At 38.7% G+C, this 13,827-nt stretch overlaps 1 protein-coding gene and 1 long non-coding RNA gene across 3 annotated transcripts in view; one reads left to right on the top strand and one right to left on the bottom strand.

The window, feature by feature from the left end:
• The window catches only part of GCLM (glutamate-cysteine ligase modifier subunit), a 19,736-nt gene continuing 5,909 nt past the window's right edge, over window positions 1-13,827 (top strand). The window contains exons 1-6 of the mRNA XM_074369984.1: window positions 1-506; window positions 4,508-4,573; window positions 5,855-5,939; window positions 9,259-9,318; window positions 10,265-10,467; window positions 11,536-11,650. Coding sequence (XP_074226085.1) covers window positions 381-506; window positions 4,508-4,573; window positions 5,855-5,939; window positions 9,259-9,318; window positions 10,265-10,467; window positions 11,536-11,650 — 655 coding nt within the window. The 5' untranslated portion in view covers window positions 1-380. The remainder of the gene's footprint in view (window positions 507-4,507; window positions 4,574-5,854; window positions 5,940-9,258; window positions 9,319-10,264; window positions 10,468-11,535; window positions 11,651-13,827) is intronic.
• LOC105065322 (uncharacterized) overlaps window positions 9,860-13,827 on the bottom strand; it is a 12,668-nt gene continuing 8,700 nt past the window's right edge. For both annotated transcript variants that reach the window (XR_834926.3, XR_012509106.1), the window contains exons 3-4: window positions 10,914-11,094; window positions 9,860-10,364 (exon numbers count right to left, since the gene is read on the bottom strand). This is a non-coding gene — a long non-coding RNA (uncharacterized LOC105065322). The remainder of the gene's footprint in view (window positions 10,365-10,913; window positions 11,095-13,827) is intronic.

The following is a 13,827-nucleotide window of genomic DNA, read 5'->3' as shown; positions in this document are numbered from 1 at the left end:
GCCGAGGGCCAGTCGCCCGCGGCTTGGCGCTCCGCGGCCCGCTCGCCGCCCCGCCCCGCCGCGGGACGGGTAACGGTTACGAAGCACTTTCTCGGCCGCGATTTCTGCTTAGTCATTGTCTTCCAGGAAACGGCTCCTCAGGTGTGAGTGAACTCTCTCCCTTGCGGCGGCCGCAGGAGCAGGAGCCGCGGCCACCGGCGCATCCTTCCCGGGCCGCCGCTCCGCCGCCGCCGCCGCCCGGCCGCCCTCGGGCCCGAGCGCAGGCCGGGGTCCCGCCGCGCGGGGCGAGCAGCCGCGCGCTCCGCTCTCCGGCCTGCGGGGCGGCCTCCTTCCCCAGCTGCGGCCCCGTCGCCGCCGGGCCCGCTCCGTCGGCCGCTGCTATGGGCACTCACAGCCGCGCGGCCGGGGCGCTCCTGGCGCGGGCCAGCACCCTGCACCTGCAGACGGGGAACCTGCTGAACTGGGGCCGCCTGCGGAAGAAGTGCCCGTCCACGCACAGCGAGGAGGTGAGGGCGGCGGGCGTGCGGGCGGAGACGCGGGGCTCGCGGGCCAGGCCGCGGGCCGGGCCGGGCCAGGGCGGGCGCCGCGGGGGACGCGGGAGAGGCGCGCACCTGGGCTGCGCCCGCGGGACGAGGCTGGGGCGCTGTGGCATCCCGACCTGCTGGTGGGGGCATATCGGCTTAAAAAAGTCGGCAGGTGCACCTTCACGCCGAGCAGCGCCTCTGTCGGTGCTCGCGGCCGGTAACCGAACTCTCCAGCCGATGGGGTCCCTCTCCGGGCTGTCGGAGTCCGAGAGCGCCGGCCCGTCGCTCCGTCCCTCTCCCTGCCCCGCTCCCTGTCCCCCAGCGGGGTCCGGCTAGAGAAGTGTGTTTGAGACGAGCTTTTCGGGGATTCAGATGAGGTAGCAGTAATAATCCACTTAGCTTTTAGGGTGTTGGCAGTAGTTTCTCTCTTGCTGTGAGGCAAATGTCTAAACACTCAAATCCGGCTTTAGAATAAGGTATGTATTTCTCTGGCCGAAGATTAATGTGCCTCAGTTATCTACGTAAAGACTGATCACCATTTTGAAGTGGCCGAGACTAATCTGGAGTTACACTCTTTACTACATGTTTGTTACACAGCGGGGCCTTCCTAAGGAGAGAGCCGGTCATCATGCAGGTAATCGCTGAGGCATATTGGTGGTTTGGGATGATTTTAGTATTAACGAATAACAATACATAAACTCTTAATTTAGAAGCTCGGTGACTTTAGGAAGCTGACCATCGCGAGTCTATATACATAACTTTCAAGTTGGATAATATCTTCATGAGGAATGAAAGAGATAGTAGATGAAAATACTCACCATGCAAGCATTTATCTCCCTTATCATCTGGCTCAGTCAGGAAGATATAGCTTGATTAAAGGAAAATATTTCCTACACTGTGTCATATTATGTTATCAGCCGTGTTCCTAGTCCGTTTCGGCTCATTTGTGTGAGATGGTGGTGGTACGCTGTGCAGGAGCACATGGCGTCTCCCTGAGTATGCGCTGGACCTGTGCCCAGGTCTGGTGTTGGGAGTGAGGGCCCATCCGGAGATGAGAACTCTCGGTTGTAACTTTAATAGGAGTCAGAATCCATGCCGTGTTCTGTGTCTAGGATCCAGCTCAGTTTGTATGTTTTGGTTTTTTTTTAATCTACCCCCACTTGGACTATTTCTGCCAAAAATAAATAGTTCTGTGTTTGGTACTAGACCTTGCATTTCCTCCAGGGCTGGTGGTTCAGTATAGCATTCTGCATGTATACTGATAATGTTGGCTGAAGTTTTCCCTCCCTTATCTCACTTAACACACGCTAAAGTAGTGGTTTTCAATTTGACTGCAAAGCCAGTAAAAAAAATACATTTTGCCTTGTATTCTAGTTCATAATTTACACACACACACACACACACACACACAGTTTTCATGAAAAGGTTTTAACCCATACTCTATACTGTGTATTCTGATTTTTTGTATCTTATTTTAATTTTTAGAAACTCGATTTCCTAATGCAGTAATGAGTCACACCCCACCGTTAAAAGGATTGATTTTGGTTTGTGTGTTTTATTTTGGGTGCTATATAAGAGGAACAAAACTAAAGAAACATTGAAAACATTTAAGGAAAACTTGAAGATATGATGGCATATGTAGAGAAAATATGACAGCTTAGTTAGAATAGGAGAGGCATGTTTTGCTTCTATGTGAAGAATTTTGTAGCAACCAGAACTTTAAATTGGGATATACTACTTGAAACAGGTTAACCTCTTTGAATAAAGAAACTGATAAATCACTCGTTGAGAACATTTACACATTGGATAGAGAGATCATTAAATTTACTAAAAGGTCTGTTCTAGTTCTATTGTTTGGGTTGGTTGGTTTTATTATTATTCTGTGACCTCCCAGACTTTTTGTTTCACTAGAATTTTATTAAATCAAATCTAATTTTTTAAATGGGCCATTATAAGACTGTTTTAACCAGTTACTTGTTGTAAGGGCATTTTTAAAACTCTTATACAACTGCAGATCTAATGATACACTAAATTATGATGACACTGATCTTCCATGATACTATGTGTGTATGGTAAGAATGAAGAGAACAGAGAACAAAAAAGTACAAGGTTAATGTTAAGTCAATACAGGTAGCATGTGCAAGATTAAAAATCACTAGGTTTGTGATATGGTCAGTGAATTTCTCATATTATTGTAACATTGGACTGTTCTATGATTTGTCCTGACAGAAAGGGGTGAACACTATGAAAACACACTTGTCTTCATGAATTAAGAAATTCACCAGGAAAGCCTTAAGTATGCAAGTGAAGCATCCTTTCAGTGGAAATTTCTAAGTTTTTCCATGATTTGAACCACAGAATTCCTGAAAGAATTTTTACCTTCTAGTTGGTCCTGCTGCCTCAACTTTTATTAACTTTTCAAAGAATATTGACTTGTAATTCTATCTAAAATGATTATCAACTAATTTTTATCTACTGGCTTAAACTTGATTATGAATATACCTTCCACAAAAATATAGATATAGACCCTGTAAATTGAATTCACGTGGGATATTGTGGCTAGCACATAAATTGCTATTGTAGATTATAAATCTTACATAGGTGACTCTGAGCTCTTAAATTGAGAAACCAGTTGTCCCTTGTAATTATCTGAACTAAGATATAAGCAATAAAGTACTTATATCAGTTTTTATCATAAACAATCCTAGATCAAATAGTGAGTTCAGGAGTTTAGTCTCTGTTTTTGGTGTTAGGAAAGTGCTTTTGCAATTCAGGGATGTACTTCTACTCACTCATTATTTTTTCATTGATTGCCCACAGAATGCAAAGCACTGTGCCCTTAGTATTTAAAAGGCAGTGATTTCAAACTGCTAGTATTGGCCCATTCATGGTCATAAATCAGTTTCGTGAGTCATGGAGCAGCATTTTTTTTCCCTAACTAATAGAATAGAAGCCATCAGAGTATCTGGCATGTAGTAAGTGTAAGTATCATTTTGTGAATTTTTGTTCTGTCCTGTGTATGTAGGCCCTTACTCATTTTGTGAGTGTATGTCTTACTTTGGACCACTATTAAATGCGTCTGAAACTTTCATAAGAGATAAAAGATTAGTAAACACTTTAATGAGTTTACAAAATACTATAATGTTCGTGTAAAAATGTTTGTTTATGTAAGACAACAAGAAAGACAGATTTAAGGTGTACTTAAGTGTTAGGAAATGACTTATGGACTGACTGTATGCAAGTTGACTTCTGCAAGATATTTAGAGTAAATTTTGATTAGTTGGATGCTTGTTAAAATGAAAGTTCTGCATCTCTTAGAGAATGATTCAGCAGATCTAGGATAGGGCTCAGAAATTTAAATTTTTAATAAACACCGCAGGTGAATCTGATACAGGAGTTTCTCTGGCCACCTTAGAGAGTCATTAGTCTGTCTTTGAGGAATACGGCATAGTGGTTAATATCAACTCTAGTCAGGTAGCCTGGGCTTGAATCCAAGTTCCTCCATTTATAAACCTTATTCTTGAAAAAAAAAATGTTTCTTTATGAATGTTTTTATTATGTCTCATAAGTTTACTTAAATTTTCATTGGTACAAAAGTATTTTTTTTTATTTTAATAATGTTTTTTGTGGGATAGAGGTAATTAGGTTTGTTTGTTTCTTTATAGAGGAAGTACTGGGGATTGAACCCATGCATGCTAAGCACACACTCTACCACTGAGCTATAACCTCCCCCCACAAAAACATTTTAAATAATTAGACTACTGCTTTAGGTCAAGAACCTTTGAGAGTTGAAAGTAGGATAAAAATAGGTCTATCTTTGTTAAAGGAAACAAAAACCCTGTTGAATTAAAAATTTGGTTTGTGTGGTATTTCCTGTTGATATCTTCTTTTTCCTCCTTATCAGACTAGCACAGTCTTATTGTAGACATACAGAACAGTGTGTAGCCTTTGATTAACAGTTTCAAAATGCATTTCTTTTGCAGCTTCGAGATTGTATCCAAAAGACCTTGAATGAGTGGAGTTCCCAAATCAGCCCGGATTTGGTCAGGGTGAGTGAAATGTGAATAAAGGAGTCATGTAGGTCAGAAAGGAAATGAAATAAGCAGGAAATTAATTTCCTCAGTTTTGATAGGAAAGTCACATAGGCAGTTAGCATAAAACTCACAGTGGTTGACTTGCTGAGATAGCAGTCTGGCTCACTAGACTTAGCGTAAAAGAGAAAATCCAGACTTTCTAGTCAACTAGACGAGATACAAGGATTCCCACCGCAGTTTCCTCACAGTGTGTTTTGTTCCAGTTTATATTTGGTCTAGTAGAGGAATGACTATCAAACAGTTTTGACTAGTAGATTGCTTTGTTAGAATATAACCCAAAATACAGTCACTAGAAATAATTTTTTAAATGTCAGGTTCAGATGAAAAAGTAAGAAGCTGTGTTTTGTTAAATGTTCATGTGTGGTTATTACCATACGTGTTAATATACAGAATACCTGTCTGTAAACCACTCTTTAGAACCCAGCTTAGCCAAAGGCTTGTAACAAATTACATAGACTACTTTAAAAGTATAAATGAGGACATGTGCTGAAAATAAGTGTTCCCCTGAGCATACTACAAGTTTGTAACTGTATCTGCTAGGTAGACGTTAATTGTTAATTAATGTCTTCTATCAGTCTCCGTTCCTCTGAAATGACCATTCACTCTGTGCATGACTTGGAAATGCTACTGAGCCCCTGGTACATGCCAGGCATTGTAATACACTCAAGAACCATGGAAAAGTCCTCACTATTTACTTTTTGTTTTAATCTTATAAATGTGAGTTAGTATCTTTCTGATCTATATGTACTAACTTTTTATAATTTCACTCATTAATTATTCATTATTATGTATTGGAATGACTTTTTTTTTCATTGCACTCAGAAAAAAAAAAAGTTTTGGCTTAAGATGTTTGTAATTGATACAGAAAGTTTTTAACTTGTCAGGATCCAGAAGGAAAATACTATTTTTCATTGGTTTCTTTTCTGAATAAAATTACTTACTGTGCTAGTGGCTCTAACTCCTCACACACTGCCCAGTTGTTGATCATACATCCCTCTGAGTAGCTGATCAAAATAAGACACTTTTTCCCAGAAAACGAAGACACACACACACAGAGCATTTTACTTTTATTTCAGGGCTTTACAAACCTTCTGAAGCCCATACAGACCTCAGGTAAAGAACCGTGTTGTTTTATGGGTTCTCTGCTTCTAATGAGTGTTATGGACAATAGAAAATATATAGCTAATCAGAAACATTAATTTTATATTTATTGTAAGTATCATGTGTTTATTATAGGAGTTTCCAGATGTCTTGGAATGTACTGTGTCTCATGCAGTGGAAAAGATAAATCCCGATGAAAGAGAAGAAATGAAAGTTTCTGGTAAAGTCCAGCCTTAAATTCATTTTGTCATACAGGAGAAGTCAAAGTGAGGTTTTGTCACTTTTTTTGCTTTTTTTGCTTCTGGTACTGAGTACCTCAGTCACTAAGTGTGGCAAATAGCAAGCTTTATAACATAATTTTAAAGTCAGCCTTAAAAAAGGAGTTGCAGGAGGTCCCTGTTGGCTCCATCAGTGAAGTCAGCATAGAGCTGCACCCTGCTGCTCTTCCCCGTGTTCTCAGTGACTGACGCGTGGGACGTCAGAGCAGCAGGGAGAGGAAGGTGGAGGAAACAGAAAGAATAAAGGGAAGGCTTAAGAGCAGCGGCTCCCTGAAACAAGCGCGAGCCTTGCCGTCCTGGTGCGACACTGCTGAGCAGTGGCTGAGGTTGCCTGGGAGCACGGAGAGAAGGCCGGGCAGCAGGTTACATGAGGGTAGATAAAACAGACATTGTGCCCATTCAGCAGATGTATCGAGTGACTCCTTTTTTCCAGAGGCAGCACTAGTCAGCTCAGGAAATGAAAAGATGTGCTGTTCTCGCCCTCAGCTCACAGTCAGCGTAGCATAGTCATTAAATGCTTGAGCTTAAGTAGGCTGAAATTCCCAGACGTGCAGATTACTGACTGATAAAATTTTGGGCTAACATATGATTTACTCTCTATGGGTTCAGACTCTTCGTCTATGAAATGGGGATACGTCTGTTTCACAGGCTTCTTTGTAAGTGAGGTGAAGTAGCAAAAGAAACGCTTAGCACAGTGCTTGCACGGAGTCAGTGCCAGGCAGCTGTTGCTTATTACCGTTTGTGGCTGTGTTGTAGTGGTGGTTATTTTATATTGTTAGTGTTACCGGGATGGACATGTAAGGTGAGATAGGGCATTGTCATTTGACTTTAAAAATTACTACCATTTGTTGAATCTTGCTTTATACAAGGCGCTGTACTTGACACTTTATGGTTATACTTCTTCATAGAATTTTCAAAACAGTCCTGTAAGGTAGATTTATTTTCCCCATTGCACAAGTGACATTAAATAACTTGAAAGCTGTCATACGGCAAGTAAGTGGTTGCACCAGGAATCCATCTAGGTATGCCTGACTACAATCCCCACTTTTTTCTGTTAATTTCACATTGCTATTTGTGTTGGGAAGGACATCAAAGCAACATTTTCTCTGTAGTTGATTGCAGCTCCTCATGGCAGGGATCCATCTTGGAGCTCTTACGAGTTGTCCTTAGTTCCTATAGGGCTTGAGATTTTTGATAAGCTCTCTACCTGTGAAGAGCTTTACTCTCTCCATCTACCTAAAAATGCCTCATCTTTCAGAGAGAGGAGACCATTTCAAATGGCACAAATTCATGGCCAGAGGAGCAGTAATGGGAGGGTCTTCATAGAGTGTAGTTACAGGAGCCAAGGGTGGACCACAGTGGTGAAGACTGACTCTCAGCTGGTTAGGAAGCTGTGATGGCTTGTAAGTAGAGCAGTAACATGAGGAAAGCCGTATTTTAGGACAATTATCCAGCAGTAGAAAGGAAATGACAAATACAGTGTACAAGGAAAATTTGTTGCATGTGTTGAATGCCAGGCACTTTACGTAAGGATGTTTCATGAACCCTGTTTTCCCTCTGTTCCCCTTTCTGATTTTCTCTCTTCCTGCTTTCCTCTTACTCCACTTATTTGTCTATTGAGATTTTTGAACATATGCATATAAAGTTGAGTTGAAATCAAGACAAAGTTTCAATTTCTTAAATATGAAAAATGACTCAACTTTCCTAATAACCAAAGAAATGCCAGTTAATGTGGTCCTGGGCAGGTGTATTTTGTATTTATCAAGTTAGCAAATATATACGTATGTTATATGTATGTTTCTAATAGCATTCTGTATTGTTAGGAGAGTAACCCCTAACTTTTAGTGGTCTGGTAAACTGATACAAATCTTTTCTAAAGTAGGAGGTAAATAAAATAGAACAAGACTCAGAAAAAAGATCATATCCTTTGACTCATAATCACATTTCTGACAATTTGTCCTTGGGAAATGCTTCAGGCATAAAGTTGAACAAAAAGTTACTATCGATGTTTATTTCAGCATTATATGTGATAACAAAAAACTGGAACTAATCTAAACAGTCACAAAGCAGGAAATCATTTGGTAAATTGTACCCTATCAAAATTATGGAATAATGTGCAACCATTAAAAATGAGTGTGTATATAGTTCCCTGTGCTATACAGAGGACCTTGTGGTTTATCTGTTTTATACATAGTAGTTTGTAACTGCTAATCCCAGGCTCCTAATTTCTCCCTCCGCCCCCTTACCCTTTTGATCACCCTAAGTTTGTTTTCTATGTCTGTCAGTCTGTTTCTGTTTTGCAAGTAAGTTCATTTGTGTCATTTTTTAAGATTCCACATATAAGTGATACATAATATAGCTTGTAATAACCTATATTGAAAAGCATATGAAATATATATATAGTATAACTGAATCACTAAGCTGTACACCAGAAACTAACACAACAATGTAAATCAACTATGGTTCAGTTAAATTAAAAAAAAAAAGAGTATGTACAATTATTCATTAAAAATACAGAGTACATAAAAATCTAAGCAGTAATTACTTTTGGTGATAAGACTATTGGCAGTTTTTTTTTTTTTTTTTTTGGTCTTTCTACTCTTAAAGGTTTTCCTCGTTTCTAGAGTGAATATTGTTATGATAAAAGAAATTAAGATAACTAAATACTGCATAGAGATGTAAAAAAAGTATTTTTGCATAAAGGTAAACCAAATAGAAGTAGAAAAATATACCCTCCTTCATATGACTGAGAACGTGAAGGCAACGTCTAAAAATGAAAATGATTGTATTTGGAAGGTGGGGTTATGGGGTGTTTTTGTTTTTGTGGGGTTTTTTTTCCAATTTTCTTCTCATTACAAGCAATTTTAATTTAGTCTTTATATAGATTTTAGTTTATTGGAGAAAATACATAATACACTCCATTAATGTTTAATTCATAAAAAATATACACTTTAAAATATACAAATTAAGTAATTTCAGTTTCTGTATTTATCTGACCTGCCTTCTAATAAATGGGAAGTTAATATCTGATTTTTTGTTTTGACAAATAGATGTTTGTTGTCAACTAGCATATAGTTTTTAAATTACAATGGATATATACTCTTAGATCTTAAAATGAAAACAAAAAAAACAATGTGACTAGGAAAAGAAAAATAATTCATTCAGGATTATCTGTCATCTTAGTATTGTTTGCGGTGTTACTGCTATGAGGTAGGATGCTATTCAAATGTAGTAATCAGTTTTGTTTCCTTTGTTACCCAGCAAAGCTGTTCATTGTGGGATCAAACTCTTCATCATCAACTAGAAATGCAGTTGACATGGGTAAGCAGAATTTTAACCTTATTTTCATAGAGGACTTTAAATTTTTGTAGGTGTAGTAGCTATATCCTGTGTTCAGGTCCAGGAAAAAAAGAAAGTAAGTTTATTCCAGTTTTACCTTTTAAGGTTCTAGCCCAGTTCCTTATGGCTTCTGTAGATCACATCAACTTGTGTAAGGTCATATTTTGATATATAAGAGGAATGTAAAAGATGTAACATTACTAAATGTTAACTATGTTTGGAGATAGAAATTCTCCTTAATCATACTTTTAACACTTTCAGTACTGCAGGTGAAATACCAAAACAGTCCCAACAACAAAAACAAGCATTTTGATCTATTTTCAGCACTTGGTTAGGTTATTGTGGCATTACAGTTGCTTAGTATTTTTTCTTTTATAACATTCTTCCAGTATCTATATACATTGAACAGTGCAGGTCTTTAATATAATGGTGGAGTGAACAATAATCATAAAAATATACTCAAGTTATTTTTATAGAAATTAAGAAATTATCTACCTCTATAAATACAGATTAAGACCATAAATTGAGTTTTTCAGTATCTCAGATTTATTCTTTGCTATGATTACCAATGACAGAATATTAGGTCAGAAGCTACCAAAAAATCCTGGGGCCTAGGAAGCAAGGAGCGCTGTTCCCCAGGAAGCAGTGCCTGGAGGGGTTGTGAGTTCCCCAGGAAGAGGCAGGCCAGAGAGGCCCACTTGTCTGCCACACAGACCAAGTAGAGAAATGTGCACTTACACTTTTTTTAAAAGATGGAAATGTTCTAAGTAGCAGGTAAATTATGAAACCAAATGAGACTATCTGTTATATAGAAAACTAGGGAACTGTACGGACAGAATTCAGTTGGGGTACTTGAAAGACATTAGAAACAACTTGTTTTTATTAAATAATAAACATCTATCCTCTTCCGTGTCTCCCTTCACACCAGCCTGTTCAGTCCTCGGAGTTGCACAGCTGGACTCTGTGATCATTGCTTCGCCTCCCATTGAAGATGGCGTTAACCTTTCCTTGGAGCATTTGCAGCCTTACTGGGAGGAATTACAAAACTTAGTTCAGAGCAAAAAGATCGTTGCTATAGGCACCTCAGATCTGGACAAGACCCAGTTGGAGCAGCTGTATCAGTGGGCACAGGTAGAGGCCGTCTAGATCACGAGCACTCAGGGGGAGCCTGTCTTTTACAGTCTTTGATGCCTCCCGTTAAACATCGTGCACCTAGTGGACACTGCCGCGGGTTGGCTGTTCCAAATATGGGAATTTTTGAGGCAGGCTTTGACAAAAACACTTGAAGATGTGTTTAGTTAAGCATTCACAGCCAAATGAATTAAGGCTGTTTCCTTCAGTTTTAGTTACGTGATAAAAGTATTACATTTTTCTTGTGTATTATTAGTCCGTGGCTCTTATTTCCTAAGTAAGAGGATATCATATATAACAAGTATTTTGCTCACTGTTATTTAAAGCTATATAAGACCCTCAGTTTGTATAACCTGATGTGGAGGGGGAATCATAAATCAATCACGGACACTCTCTGGCCTAATAACCTACAAAATTATTAGGGAAATTGCTTACTAGTATCTTACCTTTATTCTCTGTTTTTCTTTATTCCTTTTACTTCATCCCCAGCCTTCTCCTTTTCAGAGCTTTCAGTTTCTTATGGGCAGGAAGACCCTAGAGAGAAGTGGCCGCTTGTCACTTTGACTTGGTGATAGCCAGAGTGTGGCTAAGAGCCTTCTGAAGAGATTTGGGTGATCCGAAATGTATCTGTAAATTTACCAGAGCATCTATTAGAAATTATCCAATTCTTCTATTTTTCAAATGTGCCTGATTAATAGCCATATTTTAACATTAACATTAAATATACTTACTTATATTTGATTCTCTGTCTTTAAGACATATTCCCTCTGTAGCTCAAACCATACACTTAGAATCATGTTTGTTTCCCAGGCAGATGTATTAGGTGGCAGGTTCTGGCAGGAGGCATTTTAATATTGTGGTACTTGTGGCTTTTCCCTCTCCTAGAGCTATTTTTCCCCTCCGTGTTACCACTAACGTGAGTTAGAAAAGCATTCAGTAATATATTCACATAAAAACGTTGTGGAATGTGATGCTTCTTCTGTTCTAAAACTGAGTCCTTTTATTGCTTTCTACTTTTTGTAGCACTTAATTTAGTCGAGATGTCATGATTTCTTTTTCCACTTCTAGGTAAAACCAAATAGTAACCAAGTTAATCTTGCCTCCTGCTGTGTGATGCCGCCTGATTTAACTGCATTTGCTAAACAATTTGACATACAGCTGTTGACTCATAATGATCCGAAAGGTAAGGCTGAGATTTTCATTTATAGAAATTGGTCGTGAGGTTTTATCTTACAAGAAGCTACTTGTTAAAATTTAATTTTTAATTGTGTACAGTGAAAGGTACAATGCTGTTACCTAGAACTATCCTTAATTATTAGTTCAAAACATATATGCCTTTATTTTAGTTTCAGAAAGCTTCAGCTTCGTGTTTGTACCAAAGGGAAAAGAAGTGACGGACTCATTTCCTAAACATTCAGTCTGTTGAGGTTTATAGGCATTAAGCTACACAGAAAGGATCTTTTAAGATACTCTGAATAATATCACATATAATCTTGTCTAGTACAGCAAAGATTGTATCAAAGAGCCACTTAATTAAAAGAGGACAAATGTCTAGAAAAGGACGCAGATAAAATTTAATTTGAAACTTAAGCATCTTAGACTAGGTATTTGATTAGCTATTTTATTAATCGTATATCAAGACATAAATGTTTGCTGTTAATCAGAAACATTGATTAATGACTATGGCTTATTTTCCTTTTATAGAATAATTTTTAATCAACATTTTACAAGATAACTTGGAGATCTGGGAAGGAAGTAGTTTACACTTCATCCTGTTTATTAGCAGTCTGCTCCATGCTCCCTTTTTCACCGTTTCATAGGGAGCAGAGGCAGAGTTTTACTTAGTAAATGTACAGGCTCTGGGAAACAGTATTTTTGGTATACTTAAGTGAGATATCTTGTGGGAGTGTTAAATCTCCATGACAGTGTTACAGAAGTTCTGGTTTAACTGGAGGAAATTACACTTTATAGGTAATTCCTGGAGAAAACCTTCAGCTTTTACTTCATTTCTGAAACTGTGGTGTTACGTTGGTGGTTAGCGTCGGTTTACTTTTAGGATGCTTGTGGGTAGCGTCTTAAGACTTGATACTGTGCATTAGTAGTCTGCCGAGTCCATTGTTTTACTTGTTCTGTAGGAAGTGCAGGAGGAGTTCTAATGTTCCTCACATGCCAGGCATCACGCGGATGCCTCCAAGATTATCTGTAATCCTCACAACTACTGAAACTAGACATTTTATTGATGAGAAAATAGAGTTTAAGCAACTAACTGAGGTCACAGCACTGGCACAGAGCAAAGTCTGAACTTGGACCTAAGTCTTGGCTGAAGGTGGAGCTTTTCCTCACCATACCGAGCCACCTCTGATTTGAAACGTTCTTGTTACAGTATTTCAGTCTGAAACTTTACTTTCTTATCAGTTCCCATTTAAGTCCTACCAGAACAGGAGATGGTGACTTTTGCCTCCCCTCCACAGCAGAGCTTTCACAAGCAGGTAATTAGATTCATTTCTTTAAAAGAAGGTCATTTTAGTGAAAATCTAACAAAGAATTCCTTGACTGATTTGTTCTAAAATATATAAGCCATTTAAATTTTAACTTCCCATACGTTGGCAGACATGATACCATTTTTCTGTTTACTTTGGGGGTGGAGTTCATCCAACAGTAATTATTACCAATAGTAGTTATTACCAACAGCTGCTGGATGAGCCTGTACCCTGTTCCAGCGCCACTAGAAAAAAACTGTCCTTTTTCCAGTAGCAAAGGAAGCAGGAAAAGACTAGATGGCTCGTGTTTTATTTCCACTTTATCTAAATGTTGGCGTGTGGGTGATGTGCTAACACATCATTGTTGCGGAAAAATGCGTTGCATATGCATATGTATGTGTATGTGAAAAGAGAGGTTTCGTTCTTTTTGGAGGGTATGTTTTTGCTGTACTGGTGTAATTTGGCATTGGGTGTCTCTTTAATTTTAATTCTAAACTCTGTAATTAGAATTTATAGGCCGATCCCGCATATACTGTTAACTGATCTTCAGACACTTCGATCTGTGATGAAGCAATTCTCTTAAAAGTTTTGTCATGTTTACTGATTCTCACGAGTTAACATAGTGAAATTAAAAGTATGTAGTTAATGAATTACATAGTCCTGATTTTGTGTCAAATTTACTTTTTTAAGCGATCAAGTTGTAAAACATTTAATCCTGCTTGTCATCTAAAGTAGGATTTTGTTTATAAGTCACCTAAAGGCTTTCCTCTGTTCTAAAATTACCCTTATTCCTCAGAAATGTTTATTTTCCATTACTCTTTGTCCTAGAAGTTGTGGTAACAGTTTAACTGCAGTCAGGATAAAATTGTGAAGTAGGTGA

Source organism: Camelus bactrianus, chromosome 9 (genome assembly GCF_048773025.1).
Source record: "Camelus bactrianus isolate YW-2024 breed Bactrian camel chromosome 9, ASM4877302v1, whole genome shotgun sequence".
NCBI lineage: Eukaryota > Metazoa > Chordata > Mammalia > Artiodactyla > Camelidae > Camelus > Camelus bactrianus.
Note: the sequence above shows the minus strand (reverse complement) of the source record. Positions and strands in the feature narration are given on the sequence as shown.